The 20,317-nt window shown below is 37.5% G+C and overlaps 1 protein-coding gene across 2 annotated transcripts in view; it reads right to left on the bottom strand.

Moving 5' to 3' along the window:
* Positions 1-20,317, bottom strand: part of CNTNAP4 (contactin associated protein family member 4) — a 236,901-nt gene that overhangs the window by 55,542 nt on the left and 161,042 nt on the right. For both annotated transcript variants that reach the window (XM_004753962.3, XM_004753963.3), the window contains exons 10-13: positions 19,331-19,502; positions 13,246-13,352; positions 11,426-11,545; positions 1,935-2,132 (exon numbers count right to left, since the gene is read on the bottom strand). In XM_004753962.3, the coding sequence (XP_004754019.1) occupies positions 1,935-2,132; positions 11,426-11,545; positions 13,246-13,352; positions 19,331-19,502 (597 nt within the window). The remainder of the gene's footprint in view (positions 1-1,934; positions 2,133-11,425; positions 11,546-13,245; positions 13,353-19,330; positions 19,503-20,317) is intronic.

Raw genomic sequence — 20,317 nt, 5'->3', positions numbered from 1 at the left:
GGCACCAATGGCCATGAAGGTAGGCGTTCCTTCATGCTCTATATTGTCCTTTGTGTGGGCTTGCTTACTAACCCTGCGGGGGTTTTGTTTTCTGGTTCTTCCAGAGTTTGGTTCATCTGTGACTCTGATGTTTGTCTTCCCTTTGGTCTTTCTTTTCTACTTAAGCAATTCCATTCATTTTTTGCATCCCATTCATTTTTGCAATCCTTCTATGATTAAGATTCTCATTCTCTGAGAATACACTTACATATTTGTTTATCTATGTTTTAGATTCCAAGATCAATATTTAGCAACAATGAACAACTGAACCATCAGTTGTATATGAAAACTGTTACGTTAACTATAACCATGATGCCCCAGAGAGCCAGGAAGAGAGAAGCTCACTTCAGGCAATTTGATGTGTCATGTCGTACCACCCAATCACTGCCACACCTCATGACTGGCCCTGTGCCATAGAAGAGCAAGCAAAGGCTGATAAAGACTAATCTATCCAAACTCTCTACTTAATCAATGAGAGCCCTGGAATTTGAACCTCTAGCTCTTCCTGCTTTAAATCTTATGCTCTTCTCACTACAACTCTCTGATGGTCATTCACAAATGGGATTGAGGTTTCAGGGGGATAAGATTTGAGGGAAGACTGGCAAGATGGGAAGGGTTGGTGGAGGTGAAAGTACAAATGAGAACCTTCTGAAATAGGAGGAGGAGGAGGAAAAGCAGGAGAAGGAGAGAATAATCTGGTTGTACTCTGGGTGGAGAGAAAGTAGAAGAGGTGCTTAACTAGAAACAACAGGTTGAAATGTCAACCCACATGACATAGGATAGTCACATAAGAAATGCATGTCTTTTAAAATTCTTGTCATGCTATGGATCTCTCTTAAGATTACAAATAGGGGTAAACATTCACTAAGCGGCTTTATTGTGCTGATGTCTTAGAACCTTCTCTAATTTCTAAAGAAAAATATACCTCGATTTTGATGCTAGAAAACAGTGTGTCGGGGAGTGGCATGAAACTGGCATAACCAGGGTGTGGGTCTAGAATATGCACTTGTGGTATCCAGAGAGTAGAGTCTGTTTTAAGGACAGACAGTGAAGAGGAAGGCACCAGGCTTCCTAAGTAGAAAAGTGTGTCATGATGAAGCAGTATTTCTTAGAGGTTAATTCCCATCATAAAGACAAATATTTTGGAATGCATGCTGGATGGTGAGAAGGTATGGAGAGAGGCCCTCGGGAGACCAGCTGGAAAGCTCCTGCAGTAATTCAAGAGCATCAGAAAGGCCAACACTAAGGCAGAACCGGGGGACCAAGATATTGTCACATGATGAGATGTTCTAAAGCAGAAACAAGACCAAAAACAGAATTTAGGTGCTACTAAAAGCAGAATAAAAGAAAGAGTTAAAAAGAGGTTTTCAAATTCCTACTTAAATTGCTGAATAAACTGTTTCCAGCAGCCTATTCTAATTTCCAGTTTTACCCAGAGGCTAACTGCCAACAATCCCTGAAAAAGAGTCCCACAGAATAGCCACTTTCAGAAAAGCAAGTCATATTTTCATTAGTTCTTTTGCATGACAGAACAAACCATAGATGTCACTTGCCCTTTATAAGGGACGAACACTGAGCATCCATCCAGGATCCAGATGAAGCCCTTTTCGTTCATTCATTCGCCCGAATGAAGCATTACGTGATGAAGGCCACGAAGAGACTCTGAAGGCAATCAAGACTTTGAACAAAGCTCAGCGTAAATTGACCTTGTTCTTTTCTTCAGGCCAAAGCATTGCTGTGGTTTCCAGACTGTGACACGTTTGCTAAGTGGACGGGGGCAGACACTCTCAGCGGCCAAATGCCACCGCCTTGGCATCATTAAAATCCACAGGAACTGTTGAAGTCAAGTTCATGGTGCAATGCCTGCGGCAGGACAGATGCCTCAGTTTCCTTACCTTGTTTATTGACAAGTCGTGACTTCTTACAGTAGTAGGTAAGCTCCTGTTCACAGTGCTCCGCGAGGTTAATTGTGGCCTGGAGCTGCTCCATGCTGGCCACATACTCGAAAAACCCAGCGTATGGGTTCTCTGGGTTAGTGTTTCTGACTCTTGTTAAGTCAGAGCCATTGTGCTGTATGACCGTCCATGCAGTTTCTTGTATGCAGAAATGGGGAAGAAAGAGAGGAGACCATCACTAGTCTGCAAAAGTTAAAATAAATAAAGAAAATCAAAATCACCTTTTATCTGAGTCAGATTTTTCTAGTCATCAAACCTCTCTCAGAGGTAGAATCAACACAGATGGATTCTTAAAATTTTTAAATTATCTGAAGTGATTTTTTTCCCTGAAGTTTATACAACTGCCATGCATTTGCAGTGATTTTATTTTACTCTTTGTTGCTAATTTAACCAGAAAATGTTTATGGTGAAAAATATTAAGGAAACGAATTATTAAAATTTGTGAGACATTTCATTTCATTGAATCTAATATTCTACTTTTTAAAGATATGTTTTTATTTTATTTTAGAAAAAAAAATAGTTGCCTATCATATTTCTAAAGCATTGTTGATTACTGACACACCCCAAATTCAGGGATGTTACAATTTAAAAAATAAAGTGTATCTTTGAATTTCTAAAATATTTTAAACTACACAATGTAAGCAATGACTTTTCTGCTCTTAAAAATCATTCCTGTTACCAGCAAAAGGAAGTCACTTTTTATGGCCTATATGTCTATCTCTCTTCAGACAACATTTAATTATGAGTGCACATCAATTTCTTTTTAAATTGAATTTTAAATATTCATTTTGGTCTTGTGTGATGTGCACCATGATGCGGCCCACAGGAAGTTACTCCTTTGGGCTGAACCCATCTGACGCAGCAGCAGCAACTCAACTAACTCACAAAATAAAGTACCTCTGAGTACTTACTAGCGTAATCGCCATTGACACCTGAACATCAACCACCATAAGGATTACTAAAATTATTAAATGAAATAAAAATCCTACAGTGTTTGTAGCAGAAGATAGGCATATTGTATCTAGCCTTCAACTTCTCCAGGAATTGACTTCACATTATATTTATTGTGATAGATGCAGGCACATGAACAGATTAATCAAAAGGCCTCTGATTTAATAGGTAAGAAACAGACTGGAAGTTGTCCAAACCCTGCTATATATAAGCTGTTCAGTCACATAACTCTTCTGCATTGCAGAGGACTATTCCAAATTGGAGGAAAACGGTAGGGAGAATTTCCTCCCCTCTCTTTAGCAAACACATTCACACGGATCGACAATCGGAACAAGGTAAGAAATTCCACTCCCAGCCCTCTCCAGGTCACCAGAACTCTGAATAGAGAGGTCTGCTAAAGAAGACAGGAGACAACTTTGACAGCCTTATTGCCTTCCCTGTGCACATCATTATTTTTCTTGGAAACAAATGCTGTTACTTCTATTGCTGCCTTGCATTTCAGCTCACTGTAGAGCTTTATCAGCAAATTAATTTCCTTCAAGAGGACATGATACATAAGCTAATGGTATTAGGTATGGATGGCCAGACAGTGATATGGTATAGAGACCATCAGGATATTTGAGTTGCAGATACAGTGTGGAATGTGAGCTTACAAAAAGTCAGGTAAAATCTGAGACTCTGTCCCCAAATTTTAGAAAATAAAGTGGCAGAGCACAGGAGACAAAGGGTAGGTCTGAAATTCTCTGATTTTAGCCAACTCGACCCTGGCTATTAGAAGTTTGGATTATTAACCAGGCAAATCTGTTAGTCTAACCTCCACTAGACTCTGGTTATTTTTGTTCAATGAATATTCTTCTTTCCTTGTGGTAAATCAATGGCCTGTGTGAGGAAGTTAGACTCTGATTGGCTGCCAAAGGAGCAGGACAACACACCTACCTGCCTGAGGCCTTTGTCTCTGTCTTTTGCATTACACTGAGCAGGCCTTCCCTAGCATTCAGCACCCACTAAGTCACAATTAACACTTGGTTCCAAAGGTCTTTAAAAGTGCTGTAAATTTAACCCAAGGCCGAGGCACCGTACAACCTTTAAAGGACACCACATGGAAATATTTCTCTTTTTGACATCCTAAAATTTCAGTATTATGGTAGTCTCTGTGTTTTCATTTTCTAATAAAAAGTGCTACAAAACAGAAGGTTAAACAGATGCTGCACTTATGAGATCTCTAGATTTCCAGGGCAAAGCAGAGGCAAGAGAATCATCACCATAGGTTAGGAACACCAGAAATGAGCCCCCAGCAGCCATGCTCCAAATCTCATCTGCTTTGCTAACAGGGGAATTTCTCACAATTATGACCCCGGGGCCTCTTTACTGCGTTTTCAGACATGATTGCATTACCTGATATTCAGAAATTATAACTGTAAAGGACACAGACTTTCTCACAATTTGTAATTCAGCATTTTGTGATTTATTCTTTGGGTCTTCTCCCCTTGTCTGTAGGCTCTAGGAGAAGAGTGATAGTTTCTGACTTGCTATCATAGTAGTATCTGTAGCACACAGCACAGGGGCTTGGCACAACATGCAGAAGACATTAAAGAAATGTGGGAATAAAGGAGTGAATGCACTGTGTCATCCAGACTAGAGTACTGGCTCTATGGTGCCGTGAGACTTTCAGTGCCTTTTAGCTGTTTTAGAACTTCGTAAATTGTAAACGGATAGTTCCGCATATTAATAAGTCTGAAATTACGAAGGTATGAGACGTTATCCTACTTGCAAGTTAACCAGTTCTCGTGCCTCCTATATGAATTATATCCATGTATGTATATCTATCCAGACAGATCTAGCTGTAGACGGGTGCTGGAGAGCTACACTAGCAGACACAGAGTCCCTGGATCGGGGACCACCTGCTCACAGAAAATGCTAGCACCATTTGTTCTCCACTGCCCAGTTTCCCAGGGGCCGATAGAGGCGTGCCAGATGCACCTGGGCATGCTGGAGGAAACCCCTGGTGCGCCTGGGTGGCTCAGTCTGTTGGGTGTCTGACTTCAGCTCAGGTCATGATCTTGTCGGGGGTCCTGGGATCAAGCCCCCCATGTTGGGGGGAGGGGTCCCTGCTCAACAGGAAGTCTGTTTCTCTCTCTCTTTCTGCCCCTCCCCCCTGCTTATGTGTGTATGTGCTTTCTCTCTCTCTCTCTCTCAAATAAATAAAATTTTGAAAGAGAGAGAAAGAGAAGTAACCCTCAAATTGTGAGACTTGGATGTTAGAGGGGATGGCTGGCACATCTTTGACTCCCCTTCACAGAGGAAGAGAGGAATTGTGGCTCTGGAATGCAACAGATCTCTGAGGAGAGGCACCAGTCCATAGGTTTTTTTGTCTTGCTTTTGTTTTTTTTTTGGTCACTTTTAGCATGTAGGCAAATACATCTGGGAGAGATAAACCTTCAACCTTCTAATCTCTGCAGAGAAAGTCACTATCTCTAACTTCCAAGACATAGCTATATGCAATGTTCCTTTAACACAGGCTTCCAGATTTACTTAATTTTTTTTTATTAATTTATTTGCCTCATTTACTTATTTGCTTAGCAAGCAAGGCATTGTTTCCTCATAACAACAAACGATCGTCCACACACCAGCAAATTGCACCTGGCAGAGGTTCAAGGGGCTCCCCTCCTCCACACCCGCTGCCGAAGCAGCCAGTCCCGCCTCCATTTGCACATTAATTTCAGTATCACTGATGTACACATATGTCTGTTTCTTCGATTCTCCTTTGAACTGATTGTGACATCTCACCAGTTTCCTCATTAATAAAGTATGAGACGAAACCTTTAAAATGTGGTTTTTTAGTTTTTATTTTTATATCTGTGTGAGATTTTATTCATTCATTTATTTTTTTGAAAACTGTCCTTGACCCAAATGCTGAGAGAGATGGTTGTTGCAGTAAAGGAGACACAGAGACATGAGTCAGGAAAGACAGCTGCGACGGGCAGGAAAATCTATGAAATTTAATAAATACACTCAAAAACTGAAAGGCAGTTTGGGTCTACCAGCGTGTCTCCCTGAAAAGATTTCTAGTATATAGATTGTATGTAAAGCACCTGAGTAATTAAGAACTTGATTTATCTTCTGCCGGCTGCTGTTTTTGAGCATGATAACAGGGTAAAGAAAAAACGTGCTGTTTAAGGACACAGTTGCAGACCTTGTGTTCCTTGTGTTCCTTGTGTTAACGGGGTGGGGGGTGGGTGGGGGTGGTGGTGATAGATGTGATTAAAAGCTGTGAGGTCAGGGAGGAAGTGCTGTGTGCAGGAAACCCTGGGAGATGAAAGGAAGAACAGCCAGCATTCTGGAGCAAAGCTTGGTATAAACAAGGCTGCATCAGAATAATGATGGTTAGTTATTAACTCTCAGAGCTAACAAGGAGGCCTTATTGTTGGAATCCCTAAAGTAAAAAGAATTCTGCTGTTATAAATCTCATACTCTCCAGCCTTCCCAGGGAATGGTCTCAGGAGCTCCTGTCTCAGAAGCGCACGGAGAGCTTGTTCAGAGGGCAGAAACCCGGCCTTGGTCCTCCAATTTACTGAGTCAGCAAAACTCAACCCAGGCATCTTGATGGTCCCTTGACATCTTGGCCAGAGGGAGTTTAAACCAGGGAATCAGAATCTTCACCAAAGTCTGAGACCTTCAGCACTCATCATTCTCTCCCCACCGAAACAACTGTCCTGACAAGGCGATGTGTGAAATGAGAAATATCTTGAACATAAAACCATTACATTGTATAGAAAAAGCAGTGGATTTCGGGTAGAAGAAAAAAGCCTTGTACATTTCTGCAGGGAGAGCCACTGGGATTCACGTTATCCTGACTACTTATTTTTTAAATTATATTTACAATACCGTACTTAGAAAGAATTTTCCGTCTTTAACAGAGTTTGGGAAATTATCCATTCAAAAGAAGTTTCCTTTGTAGTTTTTAGCTGGTAACGCTTCAAGGTGTTTAAATCCACGTGGAATCATTTGCTTGACACTAATTCTAGACTCATAACGGGATTTTTTTGAAGTTACACAGCTGCAAGTAACTGATTCAGCATTTTGTCTTCTTTTTGTAATTATTACACTTGATTTATATAACTAGAAAATATGTTATTGGCTACAAGCAATGAGACACTGATAGAACACAGCCTTTTCTAGTGGAAAAATGTTCAGGCTGGGAGAAAAGGGGGTTTTAGTCCTTCATCGCTCCCTAATGATTCTTTAGCCTGCTTTACCCAACCTCCCTGCTTTGCTCATTTGCAAAACCAGATCAATAGGAAACGTTTCAAGCTGTAACATTATTTTTCACTGGATTGCTACATTCTGGGATTGTCACTTTAGTGAAAATGTATTTCAGTATTCAGTAAATGTATTACATTTAGTGTATATGTATTTCACTTTAATGTAAATGGGGTCTCTGAAGACACTGAGCTGTCTCCTAACTGGATTATCTGTGTCTCTGCCTTCAATGGCTTACTTTTCAAATGGCTTTAAATGTTGTGAATGTCCTCTTTTGCATCAATGCTTTCCGAAAATTTTGCTGAAACACCTGTCACTTCTCTCTGTGTGGATATACACATTTCCTCCATGTCTCTCAGAATTATCACAGAGTCAGCATGAGACTTCACTGACTGAAATAAGGCACATAACTGATAAAGTAATATGACGAGGTAAATGTTGATTTAATAAAAATGGAATAATTCATTCAATAAAATGAAAGTGATAATTGCTTTATCATGTAGATAACGTAAGTTCACATGGCCTATACATTTTGGAATTATTCCATAGAAAGATATCATACGTGTGTGAGTATGTGTGTATATATATATATATATTCAATACTCATTATTTACAGGTCCTCATTATTTGAGAGTCACCTACTCATGACAATTTGCACCCCCCAAATCAAGGTGCTCTTGGACATCTATAGACATTTACAAAACAGCAAAAAACTTACACTTAATGTATATGTATTTCAATATTCCAGGGTCACGGAAGACACTTAGCTGTCCCTAACTGGATTATCTGCGTACAATGTCCTCAACAATGGTGAAAGCAAATGGAAGCCGCCTGGTAGTGTGATATGAAAAATCCCTGAAGATACATTCTAATCTTCTAATTTCCCTAAATATCTGTTGCCATGGTTTTACCACCGTCCTCCAGCTTTTAGAACTACACATTAATACAAAGGAACTCTTCCTCCCGTGTTCAGCTTCCTTCTCAGTATCTCCTCTGAATGTGTCACAGACATGTTGTGAATGTCCTCTTTTGCATCAATGCTTTCCGAAAATTTTGCTGAAACACCTGTCACTTCTCTCTGTGTGGATATACACATTTCCTCCATGTCTCTCAGAATTATCACAGAGTCAGCATGAGACTTCACTGACTGAAATAAGGCACATAACTGATAAAGTAATATGACGAGGTAAATGTTGATTTAATAAAAATGGAATAATTCATTCAATAAAATGAAAGTGATAACTGCTTTATCATGTAGATAACGTAAGTTCACATGGCCTATACATTTTGGAATTATTCCATAGATATTCCATAGAAAGGCTGGGAGAAAAGGGGGTTTTAGTCCTTCATCGCTCCCTAATGATTCTTTAGCCTGCTTTACCCAACCTCCCTGCTTTGCTCATTTGCTGTGTAAAACGGAGCTGCTGATCTTTCCCCTCAAACTTTTTTTTTTCTTTATCTTTCTTCTCTTTCTTTTTTAGGGAGGGGTAGAGGGAGAGAAAGCATCTTAAGTAGGCTTCAAACCTGGTGCTGAGCCAGTGCAGAACCCAATGCAGAGCTAATTCTCGCAACGCTGAGATCATGACCCGAACCCTGAGCTGAAACCAAGAGTTGGACGCCTAACCAACTGAGCCACCCAGGTGCTCCCTGTTCAACCCTTTTAATGACCACATCTTAAATAATGGCGACCCAATTACTCTGGTGGCCCAAGTCAAAATGTGGTGTTATTTTTATTTTCTTTTGTTTTCTCACACCTGACATGTATTGAATGAGAAGGTCGAATCCCCCTCCCCCAAACACACTGCTATAATCCAGTGCAAGTTGTTACCATCATCTTGCATGGACTCTTGCACTACTTGAACTGGTCTCCAAGCAGGTCTCTCTACTCCTGCTACAGACATACAGATGGACATACGTTATATACGCATACATATAGATCTATACCTTATACATATATCCATGCATATAAGGGATGTGTATGAGTGTTTGTGTGTGTACCTCTGTTCCTAGATGGGCACTTCCTGACATAGGCGCCATCATGATCCCATCAAATGCAATCAGATGGCATCCATCATGGCTTAAAACTCCCTGGTGTCTTCTCATCTCGTTCAGAGTAATGAGACTTCGCCTCCTGGCCCTGCCTTGACTCTTGTTCTCCTACTTGCCATACTCCAACCACACTAGATTTGTTGCTGTTTTCTGAATGCACCTGGCAAGAGCTCTGCTCTCAGGACTTAGTACTTGCTATTTCCTTTGCCTGGAACATTCTCTCCCCAGATATTCACTGCCTGATCTTAAGCAGTGAATCCTCCTCTGAAACACCTCCTACTTCAATTTAGTGTTTCCTTTTTCTGTGTGTTTTGCTCCAGAAAACTGTGACTTCCTGACGCAGTGCTATTCAGTGTAAACTTTCTGCAGTGATAGAATAGGTTGCTGCCGAGCAATGAAAGTGTGACCAGTAAGATTGAAAAAAAGGGGAAGGGCATTTAATTTAATCTTATTTTTATTAATTTAAGTTTTAATTTTTAAAATGTGTTTCTATTCATTTAGTTTTATTAATTAGTTTTAATTAAATGTGAATTGAAATGGGCATTTGTTGCTAGTTCTACTATACTAGAGAGCACAATTCATCTAGAATCCATTGTTTTGGATTTGGTGACAAAGGGATCAAGATTCTTTTTTGAGGACATTAATATACAACCAACCCTTCCCGTGCCCCTACCAGCACCACTGGTTGAAAGACCACCTTCCCTTCACTATAAATCAATGCAAACTTTGCAGTAAGTCAACTATCCATACATGAGGAAAATCTGTTTATAGACTCTCTATTGTGTTCCATAGATGTACTTATTTCTCCTTATGCCAATCACACACAGTTTCACTTAGCCTGTCAGTATAATGTCTTTATAGCTATTAGAGTTGAGTCCTTCAACTTTATTCTCCAAGACTGATTTGGTTCTTCCTGTCCCTTCAAATTTGCTGATAAATTTTAGAACTTCCTTGCCGGTTTTCACCAAAACAGTTACATCAACCAACAAATAAACAGCTCACTGGAATTTTAATTAAGACTTGTACTAAATCAATACCTACATGGGAAGAATTAATATTTACACCGTACTGAGTTTTCTAATCAATAGGATTTTTATATTTCCTCATTTATTTAGAATTTTAATTTATCTCGAGCATTTTATGCTTTTCTATGTAGAAGTCATGCATATCTTTCGTTAGATTTATTACCATGTATTTGAGATTTTTTTATGTGATTGAAAATAAAATCTTCTAAAACTTCATTTTGTTTACTGCTAGTATGCAGAAATGAAGTGAAGTTAATTTTTATATGAATTTGATATCCAGTAATCATCCTAAATGTTAATAGTTTACCATGAGCCAGTGCAGAACCCAATGCAGAGCATTGGTATATGTATATGGAGATACACACACACACACATATACACACCCACTAATATATAACCTAGTCATAGACTAAGAACAAGAATCAATAGGTAACTTGGTCATACGCAAGTAATGATAATCTTAGTTCTACCCTTCCAGTACTTACATCTTCCCTTTCTTTCTCTTGTTTTATTGCACTGGCAAGGACTGCCAATATAATGGTGAACAGTGATAACAGCAGACATCCTTGTTTTAATACTCGTAACAAGGGTAAAGCTTTCACTATTTCACCATAAAGTGTGATAGGTGCTATAAACTTTTTGTTAGTACTCTTTAACTAAGTAAGGAAATTTCCTTCTATTTGTAATTTATTGAGTTTTCATCTTCTCTTTTATCATGAATGGATGTTGAATTTAACCGAACACATTTTCCACAACTATTAACTTCTATTTAAATTTAGATAAGTAAAGAATTCAAGAACACAAGTCATGTGTACCTACATTTAAAAAGTAAATATTTTTCAAAGCTTTCATATGTATCAGTCTACTAAAAGAAATAAGGTCTGTCCTTTTTGTTTAGAGGCTTAATAAGATACATATATTATGAGATGTTCTACACAGATATGAGATTCATTGAAAATAATGAAACATTTCTAAATCATTACCATTAAACTATTTTTAAAAAGTTTTTGTTAAATTCTACCACTGAACAATATATATTTTAATCAAGTTGAAAAGTAGGTCAACTTTCTACTAGTTTCATTTTAAATTTGTGTGTTTAAAGCATTCATGCAAATTTAACTATTAAATGAAAGTTGATTAACTCACCAGTCATATTGCAATATAGAAGAAAGGGCTCCAGGGGACCGCTTCCATCTGAATCTATATAGTAAAACCCTGAAGTATTTCCTCTGTGCTTATAGGCTTCACATGACTGCTCATAGATAGCTGTAAGGAAAAAAAAAATGGATCTTCATAAATGGAATAGCATAAAATGAATCTCTTAAATTTTAATTTGGACACAAAATACAGTAAGTTTTGAAATTAGTACGTATATTACTGACCAGGAAAAAAGTAAAACGTATTTTAAAACAAAACTCATTCTTTTTTTTTTAAAAATTAATATGGATGAAAGGTTACACAGAAAAAGGCAGAATGAGGTAGAATTCTGTGGCATTTCTTTTTGTAACAGAACAGGAGATTAACTAGTCAAAATAGAAATTGATTTTTACATTAGGTAAAACAACAAAAGAGAAAGTATGTGTCTTAAATGTCAAAAGGGTTCTAAATATAATGTAACATCCATTTTGGACTTCCATCCTAATGGGTCTTTTGACATCCACTTTGGAATTTCTAATTTTAGTGACCCCCTATAATAATCTCACATCTGAAACACAACAGTATAATCTCCTTAAATAATCTGCTTTTATCCAATAATTATGTAATAGAAAAATTTTAAATAATGTAACTACTCTTTCTCATATAAAATTATATATAGATAAAATCTTTTAAAAAATTATGACTGACAAAGCTCATCAATAATTTTAAAAGTCATTTATGAAAGGAACTTTCTCTAATGCCCTGTAATGAGAATTTAATATAATTAAAATTGGAAGCAGAAAAAATATTTATATGAAATATGCCCTCAAGTGGTCTCAATGTGTTTTGGTCCATAATTGGATGTTTTTGATTATATAATTATACATTTTCCATGTACAAGGTTTGATATTAACAACTGTATATGATGCGCATGTCTCATTGAAGCACTTTGCCAAATGCACTGATAATTTCCATCAAGCTTTTTATTTTATGAAATGAGAAATAAGTTACACCCTGAATGTCTTTCCTTGATCTAGTCCAAATTTTTAAAAATTATATTAATGACTTTTTAGGCAATACAACTAATTTGCTCAGTGTTATAGAAATTTCAGATATTCATACAAAATTTTTTTTTTAAAGATTTATTTATTTGACAGAGAGAAATCACAAGTAGACAGAGAGGCAGGTAGAGAGAGAGGAGGAAGCAGACTCCCTGCTGAGCAGAGCGCCCAATGCGGGGCTCGATTCCATGACCCTGGGTTTATAATGTAGGAAGAATGTTTTTTGTGATCCCAGGCTCTGGAGCATAATTGCAAGTACTTACATCCTCACTATGCCTCAACTATTTAAGGAGACTGGGGCAAGGGGACTGATCTCTCTCCGTTACTTCACGAAGGTGGGACATATAAAACACTAGATCACTGGCTGGCATTTATAAAACACTCAATAAAATGAACTATTTAATGATTAACATCATTATCTGCCAGCCTTATTTCATTACCCTCATACATGAGGTCACAAGGGAATTGAAGGCTGACATAGTCTGCATTGTTTACGTTTATCCTTAGCTGCCTCGTTTTCTGCACATATTTCCCCTTTGCCAGCTCTCCTACTCTTTCCTATCCTGTTTTAGGTTATCTATTTCTATGAGCTACTTTGACAACTTCTGGAAAAGAGGTGTGGATTTCAAATAAACTAGAAAGCAGATGGATGCTGAACTTTGGGGTTGTACGTCCCAATACGCGGACATAGATGCACCCAGCCATGGAAAGGGAAATGAACAAAGAAACCAGAACAGAGGCAAGAAGCAGCAGGTGTGTTCGGCTTACAGTTGTGGCAGGTAGCTCCCGTGTAGCCGGTGTTCGCACAGTTGCAGTGAAAGGTGCTCCACGACTGGGAACATTCACCACTGTGTTCACAATAGTTGGGCAAACACCTACGAAAAGTTGTAGATACAATCACTATTTTTCATTCTGAGCCATCATAAAGTATTGATCACTTATACATGGTCAAGTGAGAGGAGAATGCCAACAATTAACAGAAAGGGTAAATTTAACATGACTCATGGTTATTCAGTCTGTCGTTAAGTGGTTTAATCACAGAACAAAACCGTCGATCGATAAATTCATCAGATTTCAACCAATTCCCAGGTAGTTGTGACCGCTTAATTTTCAACATGTCCTACTATATCAGAGTCCTTTCTTTTCCATAAGCGGCAAAACACTAATTCAATATGTTGTCACAAATATCAATAGCTTACATAAAACAACAACACTTAATCATATTGATTTCCTCCATGAATATTTAAAAGGAGAAATAAAGAGAGAAGAAAAGAAGGACATCTTTATTCACTTTTTGAGTGAAGACCTCCAGGAATGTTGAAGGTGCACTGGACAGACACATGAATTCCTAGCACTGTCAGGGTGCTCCAGGGTGGTAAGCAGAACTCAAACGGACTCCCAGGATATTTTAACTTTTCAAGAGAAATACAGGCATACTCGGTATCTGCCCGAGACTGCACAACTTCGTAATTCGTGGTAATTCAATTACAACATTAGAACGTAATACATTCCTTTTAATGATGCCCTATCTTTAAAAAGCTGTATTTTTTAGGAGATGATTTAAAAAACAAAACAAAACAGTACCGCATAAAATCAGTGTTGAATAAAAATGAGGGTGGCAGTGTCTGACCTGATTCCAAGCTTTTGAAAAGTTGTGCAGTACTCAACAGGTAAATATGTAATTATGAAGTAGCTGTTTTAATTCAAGATAAAATTAAACTATTTTCAAATTACATAAATACTATATATAATATATACTGACCTTTACAATTATGTGGATTATATTATATGTATTATATGTCGGTATATATGTGCGTGTGTGTGTATATATATAAACGTAGAGAGAGAGAAATATATATGTTTCACAGGGTTACTAAATTTTAGGGCATAAATAAGTTGTTTGGACCTAAACTACTTTTTAAATGAAAGTGTGATGAGTTATATTTTGGGCTTGGAACTCTAAAAGAAAATCACTAAAATACACAGCATGCTGTGGACAACAAACCTTGGGAGCTTCTGCTATCAACATGAACAACCCTGATCAGATTATTGATGCTTTTAGAATGTAGAGTAAAAGATATATTGAGACCAAAGCCTGAAAGCTCTCTTTTTTCTCAGAACAAAAAAATAAACTGCCAAGCCTGTCAAGAACGTATTCATACTGGGGTTTCTGCCACCTCTGTTATTAAAAAACTAAGGATGGGAAACTTCATGTTTCACTGATAGGATTTCTCCAATTTTAACTGAAAGTAATGTGTTTGATTTTTCCTGATTATAAAAAGTAGATATCCACTGTACAAAAATCAAATGATCCAGGAAACAATAGGGAAGAAATATAGTTTATAACCCCATATAAAAAAATCACCACTATAAACCTATATACATTCATTTGCATGTGAGGTTATATTTTATAACTATAATTGTATGTTATTTTACAACTTTTTTTTAAGGATTCACAAATAAGTAATGGGCATCTTTCATTGCCAACTAAGTTTACATATATTTTAGCATTTTTATAGATTCATAGGAATCCATTTGAAGAATGTTTCAGGACGTATTTAATTTTTGAAGCATTTCAAGTCAGTAACAATCAAAGAAAGAGGGAGATTAAAACAGTAATAATCCTAGTTGGTGATCAGAAAAAAAAAATGGACAAAGCAGGCTATTCTTTATAGACCTTAGCCATTTTTCAAAAAGGAGCAGATATATGCATCTATACTTATGATCCCAAAGAATGAATAATTAGTCTGATAAACGTGCTGTTTCTATTTGATTTGCTGCTGCTCAAAGATACTGAATTCATTTTCCTTGATTCTTGTTAGACTTGACTTTTCACATTTTTTAATTATGGTGTGAAGCCTAGATTGTGGATGTTATTTAAATTCACCATATAGGGGCGCCTGGGCGGCTCAGTGGGTTAAAGCCTCTGCCTTTGGCTCGGGTCATGGTCCCAGGGTCCTGGGATCAAGCCCCGCATCAGGCTCTCCGCTCCTCTCTCTCTGCCTACTTGTGATCTCTGTCTGTCAAATAAATAAATAAATCTTAAAAACAAAATACATTCACCATATATTAGCTCTGTTTGACAACTAGTAACCAATGGCAAATTACATCGTATAGTCAAGTACTGATTTTCATTCAATGTCTAAACAATTTGCATTTTTCTCCTCACTAGTTATGCCAAGACAAAGTGAAACAACCCATCAACCCATTCTCTCTAGCCTCCAACACTTTCCCGAAGACATTTCCATCATTACTTTCATTGCTCATAACTTACATGGGGACACAGGATATGGACAGCAGCTCCCTTGGTGGTTCTATCCTCACCTCCACCGAGGGATTGACTGCCCTCAGCCCTCCACTACCCCCAACCCAGATTTCTGACAGAGAGCCACACCCCCTGCATGTCCACAGAGGACAGAGGGCTTCTAGATGAGTGTGTGTGGGTGACTCCATAAGGAAGATGTGAGTGTGTAAGGGGTGTGGGAATGATCTTGTAAGTATGTGCATGTGTGTGAGTGTGAATATGTATGGATTAATGAGTGAGGAGGGACAAGAATGTGTGTATAAAGAGTGTATGTGTAAGGTTTGTGTGTGGTAAAGAGCTTTGGGGTGTGAGTGAGCACACGAGTGTGTACATACACATGAAGGCTGTGTGCAATGGCTGTTCATCTATGTGTGTACAGAGTGTGTGCGAATGACCGTGTGAGTGTGAGCATTTGTGTAAATATATGTACACATTTATGAATAGGCTTGATCTAAAAGTTACAGTAAAAAGAGCTACACTGTCAGTTCCTGTCAGATTTTTAAGTATGTTTCTTAAAGATATTTATTTATTTATTTGACAGACAGAAATCACAAGTAGGCAGAGAGGCAGGCAGAAAGAGAGATTGGAGGAAGCAGGCTCCCCACCAAGCAGAGAGCCCGATGCGGGGATCGATCCCAGGACGCTGGGATCATGACCTGAGCCGAAGGCAGAGGCCTTAACCCACTGAGCCACCCAGGCGCCTTTAAGTATGTTTTTAATGTTCTTGTGTTTTTATTTGCAATTTATTAAACCATTAAATTATATGTTTATTATATATAGATTAATAGTAACCACAATAAATGTGAACGTGTCCCCTGGGGGCTATGCAGCTCAGCAGGCAGACACTTCCATGGGACCTTCCCAGCCCCGGGGTACTGAGACCTGGTGTGGGCTCTGTTCTGAGCCATGTCCTCTCGGCCAACTTCCCCTCTCTGTGCATCTGCTTTCATATTTGTTAGAAACAAATACTACTAGGAACAAAGCCCATGAGTTTTTGTGAGGATTACTTTAAGTACATATTAATTAATTTAAAATTCATTTCAGGGAGGGCCCCTCTATCTGCTAAATGGGACGCTGCCCAACTCATAAATCATTTAATAAGCCAATTAGATCTTTAAAGTTTAAAAAATTAATAAATAAAATTCATTTTAGAACCCAGTCCTTGCACACAGTCTCTCACACACATGTAGACACTCACAAGCTCACTCACATATCTAAAAGCACCTTACATACTCACCCAAGTCCTCACACACACCCTCTCACAACTTGTCACACACTAACTCATACAAACGCACACACACACAACCATGCTACCCCAACACATGCACACACTTGTGGGTCATTCACACATGCATTCCCAGACTCCTTGCACACTCACATCATCCTTACACAGAGTCGTTCAAACTTGAATACTAATTCATGTTAAGTGCTTAGAATAAACCCTGGTAAACAGATTTTTAAAAAGACATTATTTAATAATGCTTGGAAGCTACATCATCAGGTATATATAGCACGTAAGACCAAAATAAAGAATATATATTTTCTTCTGAATATAAGAGGATGCATTTAGAGATACTTTTGGAAATTTAAAAGGTAAACAAACGCCAAAATTACTTTTATTTTTGCTATTATTTTTAGGGTTACTAGGGTGACCATTAGTCCTAAGTTTCTCTTAAATAAATAAATCATGTATAACCAAGATCTATCTGTAATTTGCTTACTATTTCTGTTTTTCAAATGTGGAACTAAAACTATACATTCTCCAACTGTGCTGTATCACAATCCTCTATTTTATAAGTGTGTATCTCCCCTAGATTCCTTGTGTAAGGCGCAGCTTCAGAGAAATCCCCATTGGAGAAGTGTGGATCAGCTTGTACCAAGAGAACTGTCGGCAGTCTGAGATGGTCAACGTGACTATCCCTAATAGTGTGGATGACTGAACTTGCCCATGGGGACCTAATGATTGTTGGCCACTGAGGAGAGAGCCCTGCCTTGAAAGAGCTGGCTCAGGGAGCCTTGCCACATGCCCTTTCCCAAACTGAGATTAAGGTTCTAGAGCTGGTGTGGATGTAACTCTGAAGAAGGTCATTGTCCTTCAGTCCCAAAATCGATCCAGTTGAGGTTTATGGTCTAAATCCTTCCTTTACATATCATCTTTCATTGTAGAAAGATTATTTTTATCTACAAATCGGGTTAAATAAACAAATGTGTATTCATAATAAGGAAAGTAAGGCCTTCTAATCCTTTGCTAAATGAGATTAAAATTACTTTTTTCTACACACAACACAGTATCTATTAGTGTTCAAAATAGGATCCCCAGACACTGATAGACTAATGGTCTATCAGATATAATATATATAATATATAATATTACATATAATAGATGTGTGTTTATATTGGTAAAATGTCCCATACAAATAAAAAGTTATTTTTAAAGCTCAGAATTTATATTCATTCAAAATATATACTGAGCACTACTACGGGGTAGGGGTTAAGGCTGTCACAAAATTGCTTAATTTTTTTATCTGTAATGGCTATGACACTCCATTGAACTCACGAATTAAAATTAACACCCTTGATATTAAAGCATGACTGGCAAGATTACTTGGCTAATATGCCCATGCCTAAAAATACTTTTCTAATTATTAACTATCAATTATTATTTTAAATGTCACTTGTCCTCTACAACTAACTTCCAAATCTTGCATTGTCATGTACTAGACTTCTGAAAGAAACCACTGGGTCATCCTTACACCTTGATCAATACTACAGCTCCAGACTTTTCCAGAGGAGAGGCTCTTTTTATTTTCCCAGCAGAGAAGACAGTAATGGGTTGTTAAAGGTACACATTAGGAGCATAGCAACCCGTTAAATTGCTATGCTTCTGAAAATATTACTCAGCTGTCAGAGAAGCAAAAGACACTTTGATAACTGGCTCCATCCATCTCTGACTTATTGGTACGTGGTGATCGATACTACGGTTAGACTGTACTAATTTACTGCATTTAATGATATATTTTTGATACATTTACACCCATCTAAAATTATAACAGCATCAACATTACCTTTCGTAAGTTGATAGCATATGTACGTATCAATAACATGGTCACATATCTTCCATCTAAATTTTATCCCTGGAAATATGAAGCATAAAACTAAAAGTGTATTTTTTTTAAGGATTTTATTTATTATTTATTTGACAGAGAGAGAGAGAGACAGATCACAAGTAGGCAGAGACGCATGCAGAGGGGGAGGAGGAAGCAGGCTCCCTGCAGAGCAGAGAGCCCAATGCAGGGCTTGATCCAAGGATCCTGAGATCATGACCTGAGCAGAAGGCAGAGGCTTTAACCCATTGAGCCACCCAGGCGCCCCTTCTTTTCTTTTCTTAAAGCATCTTATCTCTAATGTGAATGTCATCCATTTCCCGTGGAACAGATGATGGCAGAAAAGAGAAGTTTAAGAACATATTCATTTTAAATATAATTTTTTTGGAGCTGCCAAAAGTTTGAAAATAGACAGGTCAAGGTAAAGAAATGAGATTGCCCTTACCTGTCTGTGATTCCACATGAGTCTATCTGAAGGTCACTGAAGTTTCCAAGGGACCCCTGCTGAACTGAAATCAGATCTACCACCTTGTTACCGATAGAAATGAGTCTCATACACCCCTGAAATCCACCCACTGGATTTTTACATTTGGATCCGAAGCTGTTGTCAGGGCAACCTGACCAAAACAAAACAAGACAAAGTAAGTCAGGATATATCATAATGAATCAGGATTTAGTATCACAGATGACTTCATTATGAAAAAAGAAAGGAAAGAGGCACTTGGTTAATTTCTCAAAATTAAAAGTGGGAAGAAGAGCCCCTCGCAGTCAACATCAGTGTGATCTAAATGACATACTGCAGTTCATACGAAGTATTTCTCTTTATTACCATAAGGTTTGCATGAGATATATAACTATATCTCATGTTACATTTATAAATAATTATAAATATGACAATTATTATAACATTATTTCATGTGAACCCTATGGTAATAAAGAGAAATACTTTGTATTAATAATATATACAATAATTATATGCTATAATTATATATCCTATATACTATATTATCATTATATAAATGACATATTAAACTTAAACACAGGATGCAAAAAAGGGCATAAAGATTGAAAATGTGCACTACAGATAAGAAAAGATAAATCAGTAACAGAGAAATACCTTGTTATTTAAAGCTAACTATTTGGGAGAGGAGCTGTGTTGACTTGAAATAAAATTACCAACTATTTAATTACTTTATTTTCATATGCATATAAGAGCCATACACACATGCATTTTAATAAATCATAATGACTTAATGTCAAAAACATTTCACTGTGGTTTTATTTATTCTTTGCCTCATAAAAGAATGTTCCATTTATATTGATTTTTTTCTAACACTTATCTAAGACCTGTTTCTAATTATTTCAGTAATAAAGAACTATATTATTAACCATTATTCTCTGGGGTTTAATGACGTTCTAAGTGTTTCTCTAG

This window comes from Mustela putorius, unplaced genomic scaffold (assembly GCF_011764305.1).
Source record: "Mustela putorius furo isolate JIRA1106 unplaced genomic scaffold, ASM1176430v1.1 tig00000174_pilon_pilon_pilon, whole genome shotgun sequence".
NCBI lineage: Eukaryota > Metazoa > Chordata > Mammalia > Carnivora > Mustelidae > Mustela > Mustela putorius.
Note: the sequence above shows the minus strand (reverse complement) of the source record. Positions and strands in the feature narration are given on the sequence as shown.